This window comes from Hemitrygon akajei, chromosome 16 (assembly GCF_048418815.1).
Source record: "Hemitrygon akajei chromosome 16, sHemAka1.3, whole genome shotgun sequence".
Classification (NCBI taxonomy): domain Eukaryota; kingdom Metazoa; phylum Chordata; class Chondrichthyes; order Myliobatiformes; family Dasyatidae; genus Hemitrygon; species Hemitrygon akajei.
The window spans coordinates 48443226-48470300 of NC_133139.1; the positions used below are offsets into that span (position 1 = coordinate 48443226).

At 43.9% G+C, this 27075-nt stretch overlaps 1 protein-coding gene across 3 annotated transcripts in view; it reads left to right on the forward strand.

Moving 5' to 3' along the window:
- The window catches only part of palm1a (paralemmin 1a), a 250110-nt gene that overhangs the window by 102976 nt on the left and 120059 nt on the right, over positions 1 to 27075 (forward strand). For all 3 annotated transcript variants that reach the window (XM_073068837.1, XM_073068838.1, XM_073068836.1), the window contains exon 3: positions 14956 to 15036. In XM_073068837.1, coding sequence (XP_072924938.1) covers positions 14956 to 15036 — 81 coding nt within the window. The remainder of the gene's footprint in view (positions 1 to 14955; positions 15037 to 27075) is intronic.

Here is a 27075-nt window from a genome sequence, read left to right on the forward strand (position 1 = left end):
AAAGGCGCTGAAGTCCTTGGATTGCTTCTTGCACTCAAGACCTGGTCCTGAGATGAACAATGTCACATATAACTTACCCTTTATGGACCAACATATTTCAAGAAAGATCTCTGTTGACTTTTATTCAATCTTCCCTCCTCCATGGCTCCTGCCCACATTGAGGCGATTGACTCTAACTTGTGCTTTAAAGTGAGTCATCACCATCTTCTGATGCCCATAAAACTGATGATGACTGCCAACTCTGACAAAAGTGGTGACAACCCAAAACGCTTTTCTCACCCAAGTTTTGGTTTGTGTCCTGTTGGGAAATGAACCACCACCGTTCCAGCAGCATGGAAGGAATAGTTGTGCAATTAATGTTGGTCTTTCCATTCCTGTCAATGAGTTTTTAAAAGATGGTAATTTAGTCCCTTTTGCCTGCTCTAACATTCAGTGAGATCCTGATAAAAACAAACAAAAATCTACAGGTCTGTTTTATCTCTTATCTGTAATAAAAACAAAAATGCAGGGAACACAGAGCAGGTCAGACAGCATCTGTGGAGGGAAGAACAGCAATGACGTTTCAAGTCAAGCACCATTCACAGGTGGAAACAAATTAGATTTAAATTGTAGGGAAGGTGAGGTGAGGGGAGGGAATGGGAATATCTCTGATTGGAAGAAGCAGTGGTTGATTGCCAGGTTGATGCACCCCACCCTCTCAGAGTCTGTCCCATCTATCCCTTCTCCCTCCCCCTCTCTCTATAACTAAAAGTAACTTGTTTACTATCCTTCCCAGTCGATAATGTGAAACATCAACTCTGTTTCTCCTTCCATATATCATGGCTGATCTTTGAGTTCAGTTTCTCTTTCCGCCCAATCTCCTGATCTGTTGTTCCAATTAGAATTCAAAGACCTATTATTCTCCAGCTTGGATACACACCAGCATTGGACACCCACAGCTCTCTGCAGTAGAAAATTGCCAAGTTTCATAACTGTCTGAGTGAATACATTCCTTATCCAGCCTAAGACTCTAGCCAGGGACTCCAGCCAGACGAAGCCTCCCTTTAGGGCTCATTCTGAGAAGCCCACGTTTCAATGCAATCAACTTTTGATCAGCTGTCTAGCCAAAAGACTTTATACCTATCTAGCAACAATCTCTCCTCTTCGAGCAAACCTATTGTTCCAGAGATTGTGAGAGTGAATCTACATCTCACTGCCTTTATGTCAAATGTATTCTCCCCACAATGCAGGAAGTAAAGGGTCAGGCCATAAGATGTATTGAAGAGCAGCAAGACCTCAATATACATGTGAAAGGACCAGAGCAACCGTAATGTATAAGGGCAAAGATCCCCAAGGAAGGCACCCCAAATAGATAACAGGATGTAGAAAGCATTAGGATACTTGCCTTCATTAGTTCAGGCACAGGATTTGGGATGAGGAAAGATACTGTACGGCTTTATAAATACTGATTAGGTCACAGCTGGAATACCATGTACAGTTTTGGTCACCACACTATAGAAGGAGGTGTTTGCGATAAAAAGGGTGTCTTCTGGGATTAAGAGTTACAGGGGAGAATGGACAGGTTGGGCTACTTTTCATCGGGTGGAGTGGGGGAGGCAGATGGAAATCTGATAGAGATTTACAAAATTATGAGTGGCAGAGAGAGTTTAGACAGAAGGATGCTTTTTGGTAAAACTAGAAGATATGTATTTAGGGTGAGGGGTAAGAGGTTTAGAGAGAATCAGAGAAAGAACTTTTTCACCCAGGCAGTGCAAGTGTTGGGAAATTGGATTGCTATAGATGGTCAGGGTGGACATGGTGAGCCAAAGGATTTGCTTCTGTGCCATCATATCTCTCACGTCCATGGCTCAGTTCCAGTTATGTCTCACCAGAAGACCATCAAGACTCAAGGAATAGAAGCAGGAGTAGGGCATTCTACCCCTCGAGCCTGTTCCACTGCTCAGTAAAATCATGGCTCACCAAACTTTCCTTGTTCATTTTCCCACAATCCCCACACCCCTCCATTCCATTATTGACTAAATAAGTGTATGTTCTAGCTTTGAAAGTCTTGCCTCCAAGGCTTTCTGGGGCAAAGTATTCCACAGGTCCACATAGCATCACATAAGCAGCATTCACAAGAAAAAATGTAAACTAATTCATAATTTATACACAATTTTTACAAGAAAGAACAAAATTAATATATAAAGGCATTTTTAGTGCAAAGTGATCAATATAATCATAGTATTTCTAAACTGTTGTAAGTGATTAGGGTTGTGTCAGTTGGTTCAAGACACAAATGGTTGAAGGGAAATACTGTATCTGTTCTTGAACCTGGTTGCGTGGGACTTCATTCTTCTGAACCTCCTGCCTGATGGTAGCTTCGGACATGGCATAGCCCTGATGGCGCAGATTTTGATGATGAATGTTGCATTTTTGAGGCTGCATCTGCTGTTGATACCACGTTTGGTGGGAAGTGATGTGCCCATGATACATTAGGTAGAGCCTGCTACACCCTGCAACTTCTTATGTTCCTGCCCATTTGAATCAATGTACCAGACTAAGGTGGGAAACTGTAAAACTGTAAAAGTTTCAGAGAGCATTCAGTAACATGAGCCCTTCTGCAGGGGGCAGCATTGGGGCCACTACTTTACATCTTATATGTCAATACTTTGGATAATGGATTTGATGGCTTTGTGGCCAAGTTTGTAGATGATGCAAAGTTAGGTAGAGGCACAGGCAGTGTTGAGGAAGCAGGCAAACTGCAGAAAGGCTTGGACAGATTTGAAGAATGAGCAAAGAAATGGCTGATGGGATACAATGTAGGGAAGTGTATGGTCATGCACTTTGGTAGAAGAAATATAGGCATAGACTATTTTCTAAACAGGGAGCAAATTCAAAAATCTGAAGTGCAAGGGACTTGGTAGTCCTTTTGCCAGATTCCCTAAAGATTAACTTGCAAGTTGAGTCAAAAGCAAGGAAGGCAAATGCAATGTTAGCATTCACTTCGAGAGGACTAGAATATAAAAACAAGGGTATAATATTGAGGCTTTATAAGATTGGTCCGACTATATTTGGGAAATGGTGAGCAGTTTTGGACCCTATTTCAAAGAAAGGATGTACTGGCATTGGAGGGGGTCTAGAGGAGGTTCATAAGAATTATTCTGGAATGAAAGGGCTAAAATATGAGGAGCGTTCGATGGCTCTGGGCCTGTACTCACTGGATTTAGAAGAGTTGGAGTGGCGGGGGGTGGGGTGGAATCTCATTGAAACCTACTAAATATTGAAAGGCCTGGACAGAGTGAATCTGGAGAGGATACGTCCAGTAGTGGGAGAGTCTAGGACCAAAGGGCAGAGTCTCAGAATAGAAGGGTGTCCCTTTAGAACACAGATGAGGAAGAAATTCTCATCTCACAGATGAGGGTGATGCATCTGTGAAATTCAGAATTCAGTGCCTCAGATGACTGTGAAGTTAAGTCATTGGGTATACTTAAAATGGAGGTTGATAGGTTCTTAATTAATAAGGACATCAAAGGTTACGGGGAGATGGCAGAAGAATGGGGCCATAATGGAATGGTGGAGCAAACTCAATGGGCTGAATGGTCTAATTCTGCTTTTATGTCCTATGGTGTGTGTTCTTATGGACATGTCCTCTTCTCATTACCACCATAACGGAAGAGGTATAGGAACCAGAAGATCCATATTCAATGACTTAGGAACAGTTTTTTGCCTTCTGCCATCAAATTCCTTGAAGGTCCAGGAATCCATGAATGCTACTTCTTTATTCCTTTTTCACACGTTTATTTTGTAATTTTGTGACTTATAGTAACTTCATGTCTTGCATTGTACTGCTGACATAAAACTATAAATTTCATTACGTATATCAGAGATATACCTGATTCTGATTCTGGCATAGCTTCCTTATGATTGTCACTATGTGCTGGGCCCAGGAATTTACATCTGCTGACAAACAGGAGAAAATCTGCAGATGCTGCAAATCCAGAGCAACACACACAAAATGCTGGAGGAGCTGAGCAGGTCAGGCAGCATCTATGGAAAAGAGTACAGTCAACGTTTCTGGCCGACTCTCTCCTCCATTACATCTGCTGATCCCCATTGTAGATCAAAGTTCAAAGTAAAATGTATTATCAGAGTACATACATGTCACCACATACAACCCTGAGATTCTATTTCAGTGGGAATACTCAGCAAATCTATAGAACTGTAACTGTAAACAGGATCAGTAAACTGTAAACAAACCATGCAAATGCAGATAATAAATAAATAGCAATAAATGATGAGCATGAAATAACAAGATAACAGAGTCCTTAAATGAGTGCAGTTATCCCCTTCAGTCACAATTGTAATCCAGGAAATATTGTAGCATTTTGCACTCAACATGGTCCAACAAGCAGCAGTGAGATAATGATCAGAAAGTCATAACTGAATTGAATCAACTTTTAATTGAAAGTTGAGGGATGTTTATTGTTTAGGACTTTGTTCTTCCCAGGAGAATCATGGGACATTTTACATCAGGAAGTACTGAAAATGACAGACAGTGATTTCAGGGAAAAGTTTCCAACTAGCAAGATGCATTGTTTTAACCTTTTGTTTTACCCAGTATACAAAGTTTATAAACATGCTCTCCTCTTGCTGAAAGATTAAATCTAAATTTAACCACACATCTACAGAAGTTCACCAAGGTTTTTAATGACAAGCCAAATCTCGGCAGACTCCTGAGGAATTAGAGGCACTGTCATGCTTTCTTCACAAATATATTTATATGATGGGTACAGGACAAGTCCTCTGAGATAGTGACACCCAGGAATTTAAAGCTACTGACCCTCTCCACCTCTGATCCTCCAATGATTACTGGTTCATGGACCTCTGGTTTCCCTCTCCTGAAGTCTACTATCAGTTCCTTGATCTTACTAACATTGAGTGAGAGGCTGCTGTTATTACACCACTCAGTCAAGTTTTCAATCTCCTTCTTGTATGCTGATTCATCACCACCTTTGATGCAGTCCACAACAGTGGTGTCGTCAGCAAACTTGTACATGGTGTTGGAGCTGTAATTAGCCACACAGCCATAAGGTGTAAAGAGAGTAAATTAACACATGTTTGGTTTCCTTCCCCTTCTGGAAGTCGGCAACCAGCTTTTTAAGTTACTGACACTGAGTACAAGGTTGTGGCAGCACTGAACCATCTCCTGTGTCAGCCGGGAAGTCTGTTGCTGTAGCAGAATTTGTAACTTGCATGCTACATGACTTACTAGTGTACCTGGATGTTACCTTCCTTTTGACCTAGCCAAAAATGTCCCAATATACCCTTCTCCTCCGCACCATCCTGTCAAAGTTAGCCAGCCAGCACAGACAGGGGAACAACAATAGCTCCCCGCTGTTCACAAGGTTCAAAGTAAATTTATTATCAGAGTACATATACAACCATATACAACCCTGCAATTCATTTTCTTCACAACTGCCTGCAGTAATAGCTCAGAGATTCAGCATGCTGATCAGTGTTAATCAAGGTTACAAATCCAATCCAACTGACTGATAACCCCACTCAACAAAATTACTCTGTTTCTGGCACCAATTCCACCATCAATTTCTGTATCTGTACTTAACAAAGTAATCTGCAAGATTGGAAGGTCACTCTATACAGTGATATTAGTGTACATATTGGACAATAAATTGATAGATAGACTGGCTGTGAACACATTGGAAGAATGGACATTGGGATGGTGCTGTCTCATAATGCTTTGTTCAGCAGTTACCGGGCACGTTTATTGTAACGTGAGCCAGAGAGCAGATTGAAAGAGCGGTGCTGCCTGCAGCCTTGTGAGATGGCCGTCAGCAGGTGCAAATACAGATATGGGCTGTGCAGTTTCCCTACACCTCCCCTGCTAACCCTTATCCATGTAGTCTTCCTTCACCGTCTCTCCTGATCTCTTCTTCCTGCCTGGCTGAGGTGCATACAATCAAAGGGGGAGATGGGGTGTGACCTGAGATCCGAGAATACTCACTGCCTATGATTGGTCCCTTTCCCCAGCGGTACCAATCAGGCTGTCTACTTGTCCTAGATGCATGAGCCAGTTGTCAATGCCATACGTGTTCCAGAACTGCTCCTGGTGTTAACGTTTGGAGGATTTATCGTCAGTCCAACACATGGATGCGAAGGTGATGAAGACACACGAGCTGTCTGAAGAAATTTGGTATGTCTGGCAAATGTCTATAGCTGTACGGTGAAGACCATTCTGACCGGTTGCCCCACATCCTGCTACGGAGGCTCAATGCACAGGGTCGCTAGAGGCTGCAGAGGGTTGTAATCTCAGCCAGCTCCATCATGGGCACAGCCCTCTTCACCATCCACGGTATCTTCAAGAGGTGGTGCCTCAAGAAGTTGGAATCCATCATTAAGGACCCTCAACATCTGCAATATGTTCTCTTCTCATTGCTACCATGGGGGAGGAGGTACAGGAGCCTGAAGACCCACTCTCAATGATTCAGGAACAGCTTCTTCTACTCCACTGCCAGATTTCTAAATGGTCCGTGAACCCATGAACTCTTATTCATTTTTGCTTCTCCACTTTTTTTTGTAAATTACGTTTCCTCATTATTCCATTGGAAGGCATCTCCAATCCGTTGGTTTCTATGTTTAACTCTGTGGGAGATTCAGATTGTCAGATTCAGTGTGAATCACTCTCTTGCAGTGACATCTCCACAGCTTTTCCAAAGTAACTGCAGTTGTGGGTTCAGTGGGCTCCTGGGTGAACAATGAAGGCAGCAGCATCTGAGAGCACTGACGTCCTCACTGTACAGCTGCTGACTTCCTGTGGAGGGCTTTGCTCACAGGGCTGTGTGCTCAGAGGCGGCACAGGAGCTCTGGATGGTCTCCTGAGTGGTTCCCTCACTGGGCTGCCTCAGACCTCAGGTGAGGAGCAGCTGAGCCAGGAACAAGGTCAGTGAACCCCTCCTCACAGACCAGTGCCTCCACTGGAGAGAGGCAGGAGGACACAGCCTGTGCACATGGTCACCGATGGACGATACGATTCTTCGACACATCAGACCCCAGTGTCCCAGATTCTCACAATTAAATGTCTGTAACGTCACAGCCCGAGAGACTGAGATTCAATACCAAACTCTGATGCTGAGTATGTGGGGTTTTCACAGTCTCCCCGTGACCGTCTTGGTTTCCTCTGGCTCCTCTGCTTTCCTCCGCATCACAAATACATGCATGTTGCTGTAAGTGCGTAGGTGAGAGGTAGAATCTGGAGGGAGTTGATGGGAAGAATGAAATGCAAAGGGGAAGGATGTGTATAAAAATGGGGGCTTAATGATCAGCACTGACCTGGTCATCTGAAGGAACAGTTTTCAGTGTTCTGTGTCTCCATTTCACCAAGACACACTGACTGTTCAGAAGCTGAGAACACGTACAATCAGGACAAGCACAAAGAGACTTTTACATAGCATCTTCTCGAACCGTCGCCATGATCCTTTCACTCTGTGCTACTACAAACTCCCTCATCATTGCATCTCAAAGCAGATTTTTCATCTGGCTGATCAGCGACGGGGGAAACCCACTTAAAATGGGGTTGAAATGCCCTTGAGGAACCCAAACAATGAAGACCAAGAGATGCACAACGAATGTCAGAGATACCCAGAAATATAATTGAGGAATCCATGGGCTAGTTGAATTTGCATGTCTGGTCCCTGGATAGAGTTGGAGACCTTCATGGATCCCACAGGATGCCTGGAATGGCTGTCGGAACCAGCTCTCTGTACAAGACTGGAGTTTAGACGTGCAGAGCAATGTGATTGAGGACTCAGTGATCTCAGGGAGAAGATGCCTCCTTCAACCCTTCAAGGTCAAAGTGCACTAAGGCACAAAAAATTACCTGCAGGAGGAACTCAGCAGGTCGGGAGCATCTGCGGAGGGAAATGGACAGTCAACCATTTGGGCTGAGACCGTCTGTTCACAGGCTCTAGTTTTCAAAGACAATCACTGGGTAACACGGCATTCTGAGGGACAGCTCTCAATCCAGGTTCACTCAGTGTGGGTGTAGGAACCGATAATTCAGCTTTCTCACCTCGGGATCAGTGCAGTTGACTGCAGGTGATCTCTGTCAGAACTCACAGGTGCTACAGAACAAGAGTGGTCTCTCTGACTCTTTATTTTCAGTGAAATGATGTTACACGTGTTGGCTTCAGTGAATCAGGTACGGTCATCAAAGATTCCCACTGTTCGGCCATGTCATCATCTCACAGCTACAATTGGGCAGGAGGTCCCACACAACCAAAGTTCAAAAGTTCAAAGCTCAGTATAAATATATCTTAGAGTTGAACACAAGGACAAACATGTTAAACAAATTAATATAATTTTTACATAACACGTGCAAAATAAACTAAAATAAATATGACAACTGTAGCGAAAGATTGAGAGAGTATAATATATTTTGAGGTAGTGTTAGCGCTTTTAAGGTCAGTTCAGGATCCTGATGGAAAAGTGCTGCTATTGACCATGAGGTGTGGGTCTTCGCTTGCCTGAGGGCAGCACTGGGGAGAGCATAGCTGGGTGATGGAGGCCCCTGATGACGGATGTCACCTTCCTGAGCATCAAACTCTTGTGGATTCCTGGATGGTGGGAGAGCTCTACTCGTGATGGAACTGGCTCTCTGTCCAGCTCTCTCTGTGGTATCTTGCAACGCTGAGCTTTGGAGTCCCCATACCAGGCTGTGAAGTTATGCTGCTAAATATAGAGTTTTATTCCCAGGTCCATGTCTGCTCCTGCATCTTATCCTCATCTGCAAACAGAGCCAATGTCAGTACTAGTGGGCAGATGCTCAGGGGCTTCAGTGCATTTCTCCTCTCCTCTTTTAATGAGAACATGGCCCATTCCGTTAAAATACAAATAGGGAAATAAAGGCCTGGTAACTATGGTGAGCATCAGGTTTATCATCACTGACATATGTCATGTGATTTGTTGTTTGTGGAGGCAGTACAGCACAAGACACACAAAATTACTGTGTTACAAATAAATAAATTGTGCCAAAGAGGTATAGTGAGTAGTGTTCATGAATTGATGGACCTTTCAGAAATCTGATGGCAGAAGGGAAGAGTTTGTTCCTAAAACACTGGATGTGGGTCTTCAGGACCCTGTACCTCCTCCCTGATGGTGGTAATGTGAAGAAGATTTGTCCAGGGTGGGGAGGGTCATATTGACGTATGGCACCTTGTCGAGGCACTGCCCCTTGAGGATGTTCTTAATGGTGCGGGGTGTTGTGCCCGTGATGAAACTTGTTTGAGTCGATAACCCTCTGCAGCCTCTTTTGATTCTGTGTATTGCAGCCTCCGCAGCAGTCTGTGATACACCGAGTCAGAATGTTCTCCACGGTACATCTGTAGAAATTTACTAGAGTCTTTGTGACGTACCAGATCTCCTCAAACATCAAATGGAGTATAGCTGCTGGTGTGACTTCTACGTGATTGCATCAATATTTTAGGCCCAGCATAGTTCCCCTGAGAAGGTGCATTAACTCAGACTAGCTGGTGGAAGGACTTCCAGAGTTTGCCGAGCCCAAGGTTTAGTTAGTATGATAAGAAGTCTATGATCTGAAATAGCAACCTTCTGAAAAGCAAGCATTGATTAAAAATGCCTTCTTTTCACCTAGGATTCTGATCAGATCTCCTCTCCTTGTGCTAATGTAAACCTTATGAATATTCCGCATTACAAATCCTGGTAAAGTAATGCAGAGCTGCATATTCTCTGTCTTACCAACTTTGTCAGAAAGTAAAACTTTTTATCCTACAAATTTAAGGAAGTAGCCCCCTGTATACTGGTGATGTAACTATTAAGGGCTCACACAGCTCTGTCACATTACTCTTAATGCATTAGGGCTTACATTTCAGTCAGTAAACTCTCTGATCATATATAAGGTTCTACTCAGTATGAGACAATTTCTGCATTTGTTTTAATAGCAAAAAGTTAATACTAAGTGTACAATGGTGCAGTTATTTTTGTGTTATCTGCAAAAGTGAAAGATTGTGAATTCTCAAGAAACTCTTCTGGAGATTTTCTAATGATCCACTTCAGACTTTCATACTAAGTACAGCTAAAAAGGATTTTCCTATTTCTATCCGCAAACCTTTTTCCTGTTCACCTTTTAGTTGAACTAAGTAAGACCTTGGTTTCCTTTAATTGTGTGCAGTTCTTGCCGGAGTTTTCTACGAATTCTCTATTGCTAATCTATGGAAATAGTTTTGTTTCACTGTTACTTGTCTTTGTTTATGAGCAGTCAGTCATTCTTATCATTCACATTTCCTCTTCCTTAAGAGCAGTGCACGACCGCTAAGTGTGCAATTTCACTCTTTCCAATATCCCACTTACATCATTAACGTGGGGTCAAACTGCCGAATCGTTGCATGAGTCTAGTTGTGACCGAGATTTTATGGCAGATTTTTTATTTGTTGGGAGCAATTAAATGTAATAGGATGGTCATTATTTCCGGAGTAGAATCTTGAAAATGACAAAATAGTTCTTGGAAAAATCATTGTAGCTGTATGTGAAGTCACAAAATTATGTACCTTTTGAAAAGCTCATGCTGCAAAGTGGAGATTGAGTGTCCATTCCTCAATTCACAGAAAATCCAATTTGCCTGGTTCCATTATCCCGATGGGCTGCCCCTGCAGTCCTTCCATCTCCCCAGTAACTCGGGTGCAGCATGAAGACCAGAAGCAGTCCTGCTCTCCCTATCTGAGCCATGTGTGTCTAAGTAATCTCTCCAGTCTTAGTCCCAAATGAGATTCTTGATGCTTTTGTTACTTGTAGCTCTTTGACCTCCTGCTCATCTTTAGTTTAGCAGGAGTAACTGGACTTACCTCTGCAGGACAACCCCTCTCCAGCACCACGTTTTCAATCACAAGGGGCAGATTTTGTTTTGTGGCTGCTTTTTAAGATCTGATCCGAGACAATGTCACCATACGTCGGTTGCCCAGTTTCCAGCACAGGTTTTAATTTCTGTCTTCTTGACTAACCTGAATGCCCCATGAGCCCTCAGAGCCTATTCCTGGCCACTCTTGGTGATTCATCCTTTGAATGAAGCCCTTTGAAGGGCATTAACATTTGGTAAGAAAACCAGTAACTCTCTTACAGATATTGTAACAGAAACAACTCATCTCATCAATTTAACTTTGAGGCCATTCTTGAGCCAATCGGTCAAAGGCTGACCCACCGTTAGGTTGAGACACAGCTCCCTGTCTGACCCTCCTCATGACAGAGGTCACTGACTTTGATGGGAATTGTGAAGATCTACCCTGCAGTACCGAGAGCCCAGAATATCGGCACTGTGCCTTTAACATAGAGTGATTCAGCACAAAAGCAAGCCCTGCAGCCCAACTCATCTGTGCTAAGCAAGTTGTATCTCTCAGCTAGTCTGCATTTATAAGCAGAACTTGTCATAGAAGGCACTTCAAAATCATGCAGTTATTAAACACATTTCTATCTACAGTGACATAAAAATACAAAGGAAGTCCATGTTGAAAAATACAGAGGGGAAAGGAAAAGCGATAACCAGGACTCACTGTCTCCTTGTTAAAATGTTATATCTATTAACTAAAACTCTTTTCAAAGTTATTGGCAGAGTTATTAACTTCCAAAAGTAATGAGACACCAACCCAATTTTATAAACTTGCCTTTATCTGAGCTTTGAAAGATTGGCGATCTTTCAGCTGAATGGCTTCTTTCATCTTTTGTGAATCATTTCCCTGCTGTTCAGAGAACTGAACCACTGTTTAAAGAAATATCATCACACAACCTTTTGGGGCCAGAAATAACAGCAGCAACATTTTAAACCTTTGTCTTTGTAATACTATTGCTGTTATTGCAGGTTGAGGTGGCCAGACTCTCTCTCAGACTGTTTTTACATTCAGTACAGTCTCTGTATATCCCCACCACTGAGGCCTTCAGCCAGACTCTTAGTGTCTCACAACCACCTCCAGCAACAGTTCTCTTCCCCAACTCATTCTCCTCGAAGGCGAGAGATGTGCCTCAAAAAGGCAGTATCCATCATTAAGGACCCTCATGATCTGGAACATGCCCTCTTCTCATAAACAAGAGAAAATCTGCAGATGCTGGAAACCCAAGCAACACACACAAAACGCTGGAGGAACTCAGCAGTCCCTCTTCTCATTACTACCATTGGGGTGGAGGTACAGGAGGCTGAAGATGCACACTCAGTGTTTTAGGAACAGCTTCACCCCATCTTTAATTAAATTTCTAAACATTCCATGAATCTAGAACACTATCTTATTCACCTGTTTCACTTATTTATTTATTTACTTGTAACTTAGTTTTTTATGTCTTACGCTGTACTGCTGCCACAAAGCAACATGTCAGTGGCAATTATCCTGATTCTGAGCTCTGCCTTTCCTTCTGCCCTACTCTAAGAAGTGGGAGAGACCCTTCAGCCCTTCAGACGTGTTCTACCACTCAGTTCGACATGGCTGGGCAGAACCTCAGACTATTTCCTTGTCTTAATCTGATATTCCTTGCTTCCTTTAACCAACAGATTTGATGAATTTCTCTCTCAAAAGCTTCATTGGCTCCTAGCCTTCGCCTCCTTTAGTGAAAGCTGGTTTGGGATTTTCACCAGTCCTAGTCTGGAACACAGTCTGGGCTGAATTCTAATGTTATCTACTTACCTCCACATTTTCTCCACCAGAGGGTTTATTTTCTGCACTTGCCTTTTAACATTTGAAATGCCTCATCCTGGTCGACATAAACCCAAAATTACTGTATGTCACATTTTTATGCCCTTAACGTCAAGGGTAAAAGCAGGTGATTCAATACAATCTCAGTAGTTAAAATGCCATCGTTCACCTCAATATTTTGGGTTGACAATGCTTGCATTGAATTACATATCTACAGTGGTGTTGCAAAGTAATTCACATAAATAGTCAAAGTGCTTTTGAAGACAGAGAGGCAGACACCCGATATTAAAGATTGTCTCTGAGTACGCAATAACTAATGATTGCCTATACCTGTGACCATGTTTGATTTGCTGAGTGACAACATCCATCTGGTCTGCCAGCTTGATCTCAAGTCACAATTGTGCAAAATTAGCCATGTTGCCTGGATTGATGCAGGCCAATTAACACTACCCTATTATCTTAACGCTTGGTTTTTGCATATACAAACACTTCATAGTCACCACTTTGCAAGCCAGATCTAGATTATGGGGCAGTTTAACTTCAATTTACTGACGGCAAGTTATAATAAGAACTGAAGGTTGGTTCTTGCTTGAAATAATTTCACCTATATTTACATAACTCCAGAATACTCCTGAACACTACCAGAAATAGTGACCTTTGCACTTCCAAGACTCTGCTCCTCCACAATTCATCCTTTCTGACTGGTTGGGAAGTATTTTGATCTATTTTCTTTTATCCAAATCTTGATTGGCCTTCTGTGCTGCCAAAAAAAGTCAACGAGGGAGGGAAGGGGGGTATAACGAGGTGATTTTATTCCCCCCATCTAACAAGGAAGGGACAAAAATGCAGGTTAAAATGGTGAGTGACACTAGTTTCAGTCAATTTAACCCCCTGCAGAAAATGGAACTGAGTTTATGCTCTTGTGCAGTCGTGCAGGTGTGATTGTCATGGACAAATGCAGTAGAGAAGCAGATCCTTCTGCCCATTTTGTCCATACTGGGCATCAAGCAATCATCCTACTGCAACCTCATTTGTTCTCCCCACATTCCCAAAACCTCGCCCCAGATTTTACCATTAATTGAGACACTTGAGCAACTGACCGTAGAAACTAACTTACAAACCTACAGTTCCTTCGGATTTGGGAGGAAAAGAGATCAGTAGTGGAAATCCATGCTTCACAATGTGTAGATGTTAATGGGTCAGTGCATCAGAGGTCCCACATGACTAGACAAGATCCTGAGCCTGCTGGTCGGTTTCTAGTTCATCATCTTGACTTTAATGGCCCAATGTTCTTGCCACTCCTTCGAATGAGGCAGGCAAGAAGATATGTGAAATATTTAAGGGGAACCTGAGGGGGAACTTCTTCACTCAGAGCGTGGTGTGAGTGTGCAATGATTGCCAGTGGAAGTTACATAGAATCATAGAAAACCTATGGCACAATACATGCCCTTCGGCCCACAAAGCTGTGCTGAACATATCCCTACCTCAGAAATTACTAGGCTTACCTATAGCCCTCTAGTTTACTAAGCTCCATGTACCTATCCAAAAGTCTCTTAAAAGACCCTATCGTATCCACCTCCACCACTGTTGTTAGCAGCCCATTTCATGCACTCACCACTCTCTGAGTAAAAAACTTACCCCTGATCTCTCCTCTGTACCTACTCCCCAGCACCTTAAACCTGTGTCCTCTTGTGGCAACCATTTTAGCCCTGGGAAAAAGCCTCTGACCATCCACACGATGAATGCCTCTCATCATCTTATACACCTCTATCAGGTCACCCCTCATCCTCCCCTGCTCCAAGGAGAAAAGGCTGAGTTCACTCAACCTATTCTCATAAGGCATGCTCCCCAATCCAGGCAACATCCTGGGAAATCTCCCCTGCACCCTTTCTATGGCTTCCATATCCTCCCTTCCACACCTGCACAGTACTCCCAGCAAAAGTCCTATCATACTCTGGGAATATGAGATGTGGGATAGGAGTTGGGGGTTGGGTGTATGGGTGTATTGCACCAAATGAAGTTGCAGCTGGAGTGAATAACGAATGTCAGCTACTTGGAATTTAATATAATTCACTTTAGATCTACCTTAGCAATAGTGCAATTCATCCTCTTCTTGGTGAACCTCCATCATTAAAGTTCCCCTCCCTATATAAAGAGAGTCTAATTAGATTGCCATTCCAGTTTAATGGAGATGGGATGTGGAAATCAGGATGAAGGGAAAGGAGACTTGGAGGCTCTTTCAAATTAAGCTGTTTCTATGTTTTGTCCGCAGGAGAAGAGGAAGCGGCAGACGGAGATCGAGAACAAGAAACGGCAGTTGGAGGATGAGAGGAGGCAGCTGCAGCACCTGAAGGTAGGTCACCCCTCCACAGTGCACACACCAGCTGCCCTCTCGCAAATGGTGCCACAGCCAAGCCTTACTTATCGTTTCATCGGAAGGCACGTGCTGCTCTCGCCTCTTTGGACCACCTTGCTGCTACTTCATTGGCACCAAGCCACAGATTACTGAGAAGCTCCAAATGGGTGGATTGATTTTTGCTTATAGTCACGTATACCCAGATACACATCAAATCATTAGACAGTGCATTGAGGATCAGCAAGTGAAAGCAATAATGGAATGAAGAGTAATGTGTAACAGCTACAGAGAAAATGTAATACAGGTTATCAATATGGTGCAAGATTATAATGAGGTACATTGTGAGGTCAAGAGTCCATCTTATCATATTAGAGGACTATTTAATAGTCTTATTATATCAGGGTAGAAGTCCTTGAGCCTGGTAATACATGGTTTTAGGCTTTTGTATCTTCTGCCTGATGATGGTGGGGGGGGAGGGGAGAGTGTCTGGGCTAGGTGGGGTCTTGGATTATGCTGGTTGCTCTACCTAGGCAGTAAGATATATAGAGAGAGTCCATGAAGGGGAGGCTGGTTTCTTTGATATGCTTACCAGTGCCTTATAGAGGCTCTGTAAGGTGTTTGGAGTTTGGAGTACTGTGTGCAGTTTTGGACTCCTTATTTAAGAAAGGATGTGCTGACATTGGAGAGGGTTCAGAGAAAATTCACCAGAATGATTCCGGGAATGAGAGGGTTAACATATGAGGAACGTTTGACCGCTCTTGGACTGTGCTCCTTGGAGTTTAGAAGAATGAGAGGGGACCTCATAGAAACATTTTGAATATTGAAAGGCATGGACAGAGTGGATGTGGCAAAGTTGTTTCCCATGGTGGGGGAGGCTAGTACGAGAGGACATGACTTAAGGATTGCAGGGTGCCCATTCAGAACAGAGATGCAAAGAAATTTTTTTAGTCAGAGGGTGGTGAATCTGTGGAATTTGTTGCCATGGGCGGCAGTGGAGGCCAAGTCATCGGGTGTATCTAAGGCAGAGATTGATAGGTATCTGAGTAGCCAGGGCATCAAAGGTTATGGTGAGAAGGTGGGGGAATGGGACTAAATGGGAGAATGGATCAGCTCATGATAAAATGGTGGAGCAGACTCAATGGGCCAAATGGCCGACTTCTGCTCCTTTGTCTTATGGTGTCTACAACTCTCCGCTGTTCCGTGCAGTCATGTGCAGAGCAATTGCCGCACCAAGCAGTCCTTCCCCAACCAGGGTCCTGTCTGACATCAGCAGTCTTATCCAACTGAAGTACAGTCGGCCCTCCTTATCCGCGAGGGACTGGTTCCGAGACCCCCCGCGGATACCAAAAAATGCGGATGCTCAAGTCCCTAATTTAACCTAAATCAGTACGGTGGTCTTTAGGACCCAGTGCAACTCCGGACTTAATTTAACATGTCTTATTCATAACCCGGGGACTGCCTGTACTTTTAAGTCATTTCTAGATTACTTATAATACCTAATACAATGTAAATGCTATGTAAGTAGTTGTTATACTGTATTGTTTAGGGAATAATGACAAGAAAAAATAGTCTGTACATGCTCAAACGACGAGTGCTGGAGAGAGAACTTCTGGGTTTTCCCGATCCGCGGTTGGTTGAATCCGTGCATGCGGAATCCGCGGATAATCCGCGGACTGTAATTGCATGGGAAATCTGTCCCATCGTTCCGTATGGGCCATTTGTAGAGTGGGAAGGTTGGTTCTGTTGCCCTGAATTGACATTGAAGCATCACTTTCATTGATCTGTTTGCTGTACCAGTTATTAATTGTCCATGTGTATGCAGTATCTTGAGCAGTCTCTCTGCTTATTTATTTTGAGATACAGCATGGAACTGTCCCTTCTGGCCTAGCAAACCATGGTGCCCAGCAACCCACCTATTTAACCCTAGCCTAATCTCAGGACAATTTCCAAAGACCAACTAACCTACTAACTGGTACGCCTTTGGACTGTGGGAGGAAACCAGAGCACCCAGCGGAAACCCACACAGTAACAGGGAGAATGTAAAAACCCGTTACAGACTTGAACTCTGAACTCCAACGCCCTGAGCTGTAATAGCGTTGCTACCATGCCCCTCCCCCACAGTCTAATTCAAACCCTGCACGTTGAAAGGAGTGTTTGGTATCAGGCAGCTTGCTGAGTTCCCCCTGCACTTTATGTAGGTATGGCTGATGCCTCCGATTTCGTGTGACACCAAAGAGATGGGGCTGCTAAGGTTGAAGCAAAGCTCAGAGGCAGTGTTGTGTGCACCACCCAGCTTGGCAAGCTAGAAGTATCAATCTTCCTGCCGGGTGCAATTGAAGTGTTAATAGCTCAACCTCCTATATGTCCCACTATTGCCCAGCAGTTAAAGGGTAATCTCCTAGACAACATTGTAGGTAGTTATTGACATCATGAAGGAACTTTTCCCTGTCTTTAGGAATGCACAATTATTATTTATAAAGGTATTGGGGTGTCTCAAACAGAGGGTCATTGTTACAAGATCACGGGGCAATCTTTTATAACTATGATGCTGCTGCAGATAAGATTTTCATTGCAGCTGTGCGGACATGTACTTGGTGTGACTTTGATGGCTGAGTTATGAAGGAACTTTCTTCGAGGTTTGGTTTCCACCCTGAATGGGTGTGAGAGCTTGTACAATTAGAAGTATTTAAGAGGAAGTAGATAAATGTTTGTTAAGTTAGGGATGTGAGGGATACGAAGAACTGTCACAGGAGGGGGTTGGTGAGATCAACATTGAACATATTGAATAATAGAGCGTTACAGCACAGAAACAGTCCCTTTGGACTGTCCCCATTCATACATGCTGACCAAAATTACCATTTAAGCTAACCTAATATGCCTGCTTTTTGGCCCATATCCCTCTAAGTCCTGTCTAATGATGTACCTGACCAAGAGTCTTTTAAATGCGGCTATTGCATCTGCTTCTGGCACTCATTCCTCATACCCACCATCCTCTGTGTGAAGAAGTTGCCCCTGAAGTCCCAGAGAGTTCAGTGATGGACACTGAGTGAAGTGTCAGCAAGCAGTGTCAATTCAACGGATGCTGCCAACCTGCTGAGTTTATCCAGCTTGTTTGTACGTCTTGATCTGCCCACAGCATCTGCAGTGTACTTTGTGTTTAGCAAGCAGTGTACCAGCAGATCCATCCATTCCCCACAGAACAATCCACCACCTCACCGATACACAGAAATAAGGGGCGCGAAGGTTCCGGTTTATTATTACTACATCCGAACGGTATAAATCCCTCTCTCCACCATTCAGTACATCCACAAGGTGCACTGCCACAAGAAGGCAGCATCCACCATCCTGGCCATGCTCTCCTCTCACTGCTGTCATCAGGAAGGAGGTACAGGAGCCTCAGGTTGCACACCACCAGGTGCAGGAACAGTTACTACCCTTCAGTCATCAGGTTCCTTGTCCTGTGTGGGTAATTTCACTCACCTCAACTCTGAACTGATCCCACAACCAATGGACTCACTGCTAAGGACTTTATAATTCATGTTCTCAATATCATGTATAGTATTTTGTAAATATTTGCACAGTTTGTCTTCTTTTGCATGTTGGTTATTTGTGGGTCTTTGTGTGGAGCTTTTCACTGATTCCATTGTATTTCTTTGTTCTGCTGTGAATGCCCGCAAGAACATGAATCGCAGGGTCGTGTGTGTTGACATATACATATTTTGATAATAAATTTAAACTTCAAACTTGGATATAAGGAGATATGGTGAAAAGCTTTTGCGTACATGCCACCCAGACAGATCATTCGATACATTAGTACACTGAGGTGACACAAATGGAAAAAGGAAACGGTTACAGGGAAATTGTAATCCAGGTAGGCAAAATGCAAGTGCCATGACAGATCAAATCTTTATCAAATCAAAGTTTAAGAGCTTTGGAACAGTGGCACAGTGATCCATGTCCTTGAGCTTTTATATCTTCTGCAGGTTATGGGTGGGGGAGGGGTAGAAGAGAGAATGACCAGGGTGGGAGGGATCCTTGATTATATTGGCTACTTTCCTGAGGCAGTGGGAAGTGTAGACGGAATCAGTGGAGGAGACATTGGTTTTTGCGATAGTGTGTGGTGTTCATAACTTACTTAAACTCCTGCAGTCACAGGCAGAGTAGTTATCGTACCAAACTAGGATGCATCAGGGTAGAATTGTCTCCATGGTGTATCGACCAAACTTGGCATGGATCGCTGGGGACAAGCCAAATTTCATTAGCTTTCTTTGGGGAGGACAGGAAGGACACTCCTGAACCTGTGCCCAGGAGGTGTCAAGGTTCCTCTGTAAATATGAAAGAGAATTCCTGCTCCTAGTCCACAAGGAAACTTAAACAACAATGATAAACTTACCACTCTACAAGCATTAGTTCCTTCTCCCACTGGGAGAAGCCATCACAGATCATCACTCCCCACCACACCAGCTCTCAGATTCAGGCTGGTGAAGCTTACAATTACATTTATAAAGGACCCTAGCAGCTTAACACAGGCACGGAAAACAACAGGCACTGCTTGACACCACTAGCCTATTCCACAGTTTCAGAAACTTTTTGGCTGACCTGGTTTTGGCCTCGATACTTTTCTGGCCAATCCCCACAAACTTTGGTACCCTGTAGTCATAAACATCATCACAGCTTTGAGTGTCCTTAATTGTTATGCTTCCACAGTCCTTCCCCAAACATCCCTCTTTCCCTTCGCCTCTTTGCCTTCTTTCCCCTCCTACCCACGTACATCATAAAACTGTAGAGTACAGCCCACAATGCCTGTGCTGAGCACATGGCAAATCTGCTATCATAGTTGCAGTGGCCTCTCTGGCCCAACAAATGCTGCCAGTAATTTGTCTTAAACATTTTCTTGTGATCACAAGACCCTGTTGGACACTGGTAAGTACCAAATACTCTACATTCAATGTATTAGGTGAGCCTGATTACAGAGGAGCTACGTGACCTCAGGTTGTTACATGGACCAGAACGTTATGCCACACGTCATCTACTGCAGCCGCCCAGGAGAGGAGATGCCGGAGGCGGTGCAGGAGAGAACAGAGGCTGGAATCCATGTTGGGTTGGGCACTGGCCCCTGTAGGCCAGCCCTCCCATCAGTGTTGGCTTCCTGGTAGATAACCTGGATTGCCTCTGTCTGCTGCAAACCCAGCGCCATCATTCTTCAAGCCATGCCACTCAAGGACTTGTGTAAATATTATTTTGTGATTGTACTGTATCGGAACTGTATGTGTTGTGTGTGACTGTATGTGATATCGGACCTGTACGTGCTCTGTGTGTGACTGTATGTGATATCGGACCTGTACGTGCTGTGTGTGATCGTATGTGATATCGGACCTGTACGTGCTCTGTGTGTGATCGTATGTGATATCGGACCTGTACGTGCTCTGTGTGTGATCGTATGTGATATCGGACCTGTACGTGCTCTGTGTGTGACTGTATGTGATATTGGACCTGTACGTGCTCTGTGTGTGATCGTATGTGATATCGGAATTGTACGTGCTCTGTGTGTGACTGTATGTGATATCGGAACTGTACATTCTGTGTGTGACTGTATGTGATATTGGACCTGTACGTGCTCTGTGTGACTGTATATGATATCGGACCTGTACATGTTGTGTGTGATTGTATGTGATATCGGAACTGTACATTCTGTGTGTGACTGTATGTGATATCGGACCTGTACGTGCTCTGTGTGACTGTATATGATATCGGACCTGTACATGTTGTGTGTGATTGTATGTGATATCGGACCTGTACATTCTGTGTGTGACTGTATGTGATATTGGACCTGTACGTGCTGTGTGTGACTGTATGTGATATCGGACTTGTACGTGCTGTGTGTGACTGTATGTGATATTGGAACAGTACATTTTGTGTGTGACTGTATGTGATATCGGACTTGTACGTGCTGTGTGTGACTGTATGTGATATTGGAACTGTACATTTTGTGTGTGACTGTATGTGATATTGGACCTGTACATGCTGTGTGTGACTGTATGTGATATTGGAACTGTACGTGCTGTGTGTGACTGTATGTGATATCGGAACTGTACGTGCTGTGTGTGACTGTATGTGATATCGGACTTGTACGTGCTGTGTGTGACTGTATGTGATATTGGAACTGTACATTTTGTGTGTGACTGTATGTGATATTGGAACTGTACGTGCTGTGTGTGACTGTATGTGATATCGGACTTGTACGTGCTGTGTGTGACTGTATGTGATATTGGAACTGTACATTTTGTGTGTGACTGTATGTACTGTATTTTGCACCTTGGCCCCAGAGGAATGATGTTTCATTTAGCTGTATACGTGTGAATGGTTGAATAATAATTAAACTTGAACTTGAACTTAAATTTAAACTAATCCCTTTAACCTATGCATGATCTATATCTCTCCATTCCAAGCTTATTCATGTACCTGTCTAAACACTACTATTGTATCTGGTTCTGCTACCTCTCCTGACAACACATTCCATGTCCCTACAATTCTCTTGCCTTGCACATTTCCTTTAAACTTTCCCATCTCAACTTCAAGTTGTGCCCTGTAGTTTTGGACATTTCTACCCTGGGAAAAAGATTCTAGCTTTCTACCCTTGCTATGCCCCTCAATATTTTATAAACTCTCTGCTGTCTCTCCACAGCCTCCTATGCTCCAGAGAAGATATTCCAAGTTTGCCCAAATACTACTTAAATACACTTTATTGCAGATAATGTCCAGGAAAACACCTTCTGCATCCTCTCCAAAGCCTGCACGTCCCTCCTGAGAATCCAAATCAAAGTCAGGTTTATTATCACTGACATGTTGTTTTGAGACAGCAGTACATTGTCGGCCATAAAATTGCAACAAGTTGCAAAATAATAGTGCAAAAACAAATAACAAGGCAGTATTCATGGCCCAGTCAAAAATCTGATGGCAGACGGTAAAAAGCTGAACCATTGAGTGTAGGTCTTCAGGCTTCTGTGCTTCCTCCCCAATGGGACTAATGCAAAGAGGGCCTGTCCCAGATATTGAGGGTATAGTGATGGATGCTGCCTTCTGAAGGTCTCCTTGATGGCAGAGAGGGCTGTGCTCTTGATGGGACTGGTTGAGACTCCAACCTTCTGCAGCCTCTTGTGATTCTGTGCATTGGAGCCTCCAGAGCAGGTTGTAATGGAACCTGTCAGAATGTTTCCACTGACTGCTCCCACTGAAATGTAAATCTCACTAAATGCACTATAAGTGATGTGACAGAGCTGTGTTTCATCACCAGGATACAGGAGGTTATTCCTTTAAACTTGTGAGATAAAAAGTTTTATCTTTTAGCACAGTTGGTAAGACAGACAACAGGTAACAGTGCAAAACTTTGCCAGGATTTAGTAATGTAAAAAAATCATAAGGTTTAGATTAGCACAAGGAGAGGAGATCTGGTCAGAATTCTAGGTGAAAAGAAAGCATTTTGTCAGCAATTACTTGCTTTTGAGGCTTCTACTTAAGATCGTATATCCCAGCTAAACCTTGAACTTGCTGAACTTTGACACAGTCCTTCCACCAGCTAGTCTGAGTTAATGCACCTTCTCAGGGGAACTATGCTGGGCCTAAAATATTGATGCAATCATGTAGAAGTCACACCAGCAGCTATACTCCATTTGATGTTTGAGGAGATCTGGTACGTCACAAAGACTCTAGTAAATTTCTACAGATGTACCGTGGAGAACATTCTGACTCGGTGTATCACAGCCTGCTGCGGAGGCTGCAATACACAGAATCAAAAGAGGCTGCAGAGGGTTATCGACTCAAACAAGTTTCATCACGGGCACAACACCCCGCACCATTAAGAACATCCTCAAGGGGCAGTGCCTCGACAAGGTGCCATACGTCAATATGACCCTCCCCACCCTGGACAAATCTTCTTCACATTACCACCATCAGGGAGGAGGTACAGGGTCCTGAAGACCCACATCCAGTGTTTTAGGAACAAACTCTTCCCTTCTGCCATCAGATTTCTGAAAGGTCCATCAATTCATGAACACTACTCACTATACCTCTTTGGCACAATTTATTTATTTGTAACACAGTAATTTTGTGTGTCTTGTGCTGTACTGCCTCCACAAACAACAAATCACATGACATATGTCAGTGATGATAAACCTGATGCTCACCATAGTTACCAGGCCTTTATTTCCCTATTTGTATTTTAACGGAATGGGCCATGTTCTCATTAAAAGAGGAGAGGAGAAATGCACTGAAGCCCCTGAGCATCTGCCCACTAGTACTGACATTGGCTCTGTTTGCAGATGAGGATAAGATGCAGGAGCAGACATGGACCTGGGAATAAAACTCTATATTTAGCAGCATAACTTCACAGCCTGGTATGGGGACTCCAAAGCTCAGCGTTGCAAGATACCACAGAGAGAGCTGGACAGAGAGCCAGTTCCATCACGAGTAGAGCTCTCCCACCATCCAGGAATCCACAAGAGTTTGATGCTCAGGAAGGTGACATCCATCATCAGGGGCCTCCATCACCCAGCTATGCTCTCCCCAGTGCTGCCCTCAGGCAAGCGAAGACCCACACCTCATGGTCAATAGCAGCACTTTTCCATCAGGATCCTGAACTGACCTTAAAAAGCATTAACTCTCAATCTTGCACTAGTGTTGTATTCTTTATTTTACAGTTTACTTTGTAGACGTGTTATGTATAAATAATATTAATTTATGTTTACGTTAACTTAAGTCTGTCCTTGTGTTAAGCTGAAAGTTGAGTTTATTGTCACATGCACAAGTACACGTGTGCATGGGTGCAATGTAAAGCCTATTTACACACAGACATAGCACCATGTATTCAGCGGTCACAAGAAAAATGTAAGTTATTTATGAAGAACTGAGTAGGTGAAGAGGTGTAAATGTTCTTGAAATTGGTGGAGCTGCACTTACATCCACAGTGATGAAGTGTTTTGAGAGATTGGTGATGAAACATATTAACTCCTGTCTGAGAAGTCATTTGGATCCACTCCAATGTGCCTACCAGAGCAACAGGTCCACAGCAGATGCCATCTCATTCACTCCTCACTTAAACCTGGAACATCTAGATAGCAAATATCAGGATGCTCTTTATCGAGAACAGCTTGGCATTCAATACCAGCATTCCCTCCAAGCTCCTAGACCGTAGCATCAATGCCTCCTTGTGTAATTGGATCCTTGGTTTCCTCACTTGCAGACCCCAATCAGTTCAGATTGGCAATAACATCCTGCCCTCAGTCTCCATCGTAAGGAGCACTACAAGGCTGTGTGCTTAGCCCCCTGCTCTACTCATTTTACACTTACGACTGTGCGGCTAAGCACAACTCCAAATCATATTCAAGTTTGTTGACAGCACCACTGTTGTTGCCTGAATCAAAGATGGTGATGAATCAACATATAGGAGGGAGATTGAAATTCTGGCTGAATAACAGTTTCTCACTCAACATCAGCAAGACCAAAGAACTGATGATTCAGGAGGAGAAAATTGAAGGTCCATGAGCCAGTTCTCATTGGAGTATCAGAGGTGGAGAGGGTCAGCATCTTTAAATCCCTCAGTGTTATCAGTTAGAAGGGTGCAATATAAGTGCCATTATAAAGAAACCTCTACTTCCTTGCAATTTTACGAAGGGTTGACATGACATCTAAAATTCTGACGGATTTCTGTAGATGTGTAGTGGAGAGTATATTGTCTAGCTGCATTACAGTGCGGTATGGAAACACCAATAACCTTGAATGGAAATCATACAAAAAATAGTGGATACAGCCCAGTCCGTCACGGGGAAGGCTTTCCTCACCATTGACCACATCTACATGAAGCGTTGTTACAGAGAGGCAGCATCCATCATCTGGGACCCCCACCACACAGTACATACTCTCTTCTCTCTGCTGGCATCAGGAAGAAAGTATAGGAGCCTTAGTATTCATGCAAGAAAATTAATCTCATTGTCATACATGGTGACATATATGTACAGTACTTTGGTAATAACTTTACATTAAACATTGAACTTTTGAACTTTGGTTGTGGGACCTCCTGCCCAATTGTAGCTGTGAGATGATGACATGGCCGAACAGTGGGAATCTTTGATGACCGTACCTGATTCACTGAAGCCAACACGTGTAACATCATTTCACTGAAAATAAAGAGTCAGAAAGACCACTCTTGTTCTGTAGCACCTGTGAGTTCTGACAGAGATCACCTGCAGTCAACTGCACTGATCCCGAGGTGAGAAAGCTGAATTATCGGTTCCTACACCCACACTGAGTGAACCTGGATTGAGAGCTGTCCCTCAGAATGCCGTGTTACCCAGTGATTGTCTTTGAAAACTAGAGCCTGTGAACAGACGGTCTCAGCCCAAATGGTTGACTGTCCATTTCCCTCCGCAGATGCTCCCGACCTGCTGAGTTCCTCCTGCAGGTAATTTTTTGTGCCTTAGTGCACTTTGACCTTGAAGGGTTGAAGGAGGCATCTTCTCCCTGAGATCACTGAGTCCTCAATCACATTGCTCTGCACGTCTAAACTCCAGTCTTGTACAGAGAGCTGGTTCCGACAGCCATTCCAGGCATCCTGTGGGATCCATGAAGGTCTCCAACTCTATCCAGGGACCAGACATGCAAATTCAACTAGCCCATGGATTCCTCAATTATATTTCTGGGTATCTCTGACATTCGTTGTGCATCTCTTGGTCTTCATTGTTTGGGTTCCTCAAGGGTATTTCAACCCCATTTTAAGTGGGTTTCCCCCGTCGCTGATCAGCCAGATGAAAAATCTGCTTTGAGATGCAATGATGAGGGAGTTTGTAGTAGCACAGAGTGAAAGGATCATGGCGACGGTTCGAGAAGATGCTATGTAAAAGTCTCTTTGTGCTTGTCCTGATTGTACGTGTTCTCAGCTTCTGAACAGTCAGTGTGTCTTGGTGAAATGGAGACACAGAACACTGAAAACTGTTCCTTCAGATGACCAGGTCAGTGCTGATCATTAAGCCCCCATTTTTATACACATCCTTCCCCTTTGCATTTCATTCTTCCCATCAACTCCCTCCAGATTCTACCTCTCACCTACGCACTTACAGCAACATGCATGTATTTGTGATGCGGAGGAAAGCAGAGGAGCCAGAGGAAACCAAGACGGTCACGGGGAGACTGTGAAAACCCCACATACTCAGCATCAGAGTTTGGTATTGAATCTCAGTCTCTCGGGCTGTGACGTTACAGACATTTAATTGTGAGAATCTGGGACACTGGGGTCTGATGTGTCGAAGAATCGTATCGTCCATCGGTGACCATGTGCACAGGCTGTGTCCTCCTGCCTCTCTCCAGTGGAGGCACTGGTCTGTGAGGAGGGGTTCACTGACCTTGTTCCTGGCTCAGCTGCTCCTCACCTGAGGTCTGAGGCAGCCCAGTGAGGGAACCACTCAGGAGACCATCCAGAGCTCCTGTGCCGCCTCTGAGCACACAGCCCTGTGAGCAAAGCCCTCCACAGGAAGTCAGCAGCTGTACAGTGAGGACATCAGTGCTCTCAGATGCTGCTGCCTTCGTTGTTCACCCAGGAGCCCACTGAACCCACAACTGCAGTTACTTTGGAAAAGCTGTGGAGATGTCACTGCAAGAGAGTGATTCACACTGAATCTGACAATCTGAATCTCCCACAGAGTTAAACATAGAAACCAACGGATTGGAGATGCCTTCCAATGGAATAATGAGGAAACGTAATTTACAAAAAAAAGTGGAGAAGCAAAAATGAATAAGAGTTCATGGGTTCACGGACCATTTAGAAATCTGGCAGTGGAGTAGAAGAAGCTGTTCCTGAATCATTGAGAGTGGGTCTTCAGGCTCCTGTACCTCCTCCCCCATGGTAGCAATGAGAAGAGAACATATTGCAGATGTTGAGGGTCCTTAATGATGGATTCCAACTTCTTGAGGCACCACCTCTTGAAGATACCGTGGATGGTGAAGAGGGCTGTGCCCATGATGGAGCTGGCTGAGATTACAACCCTC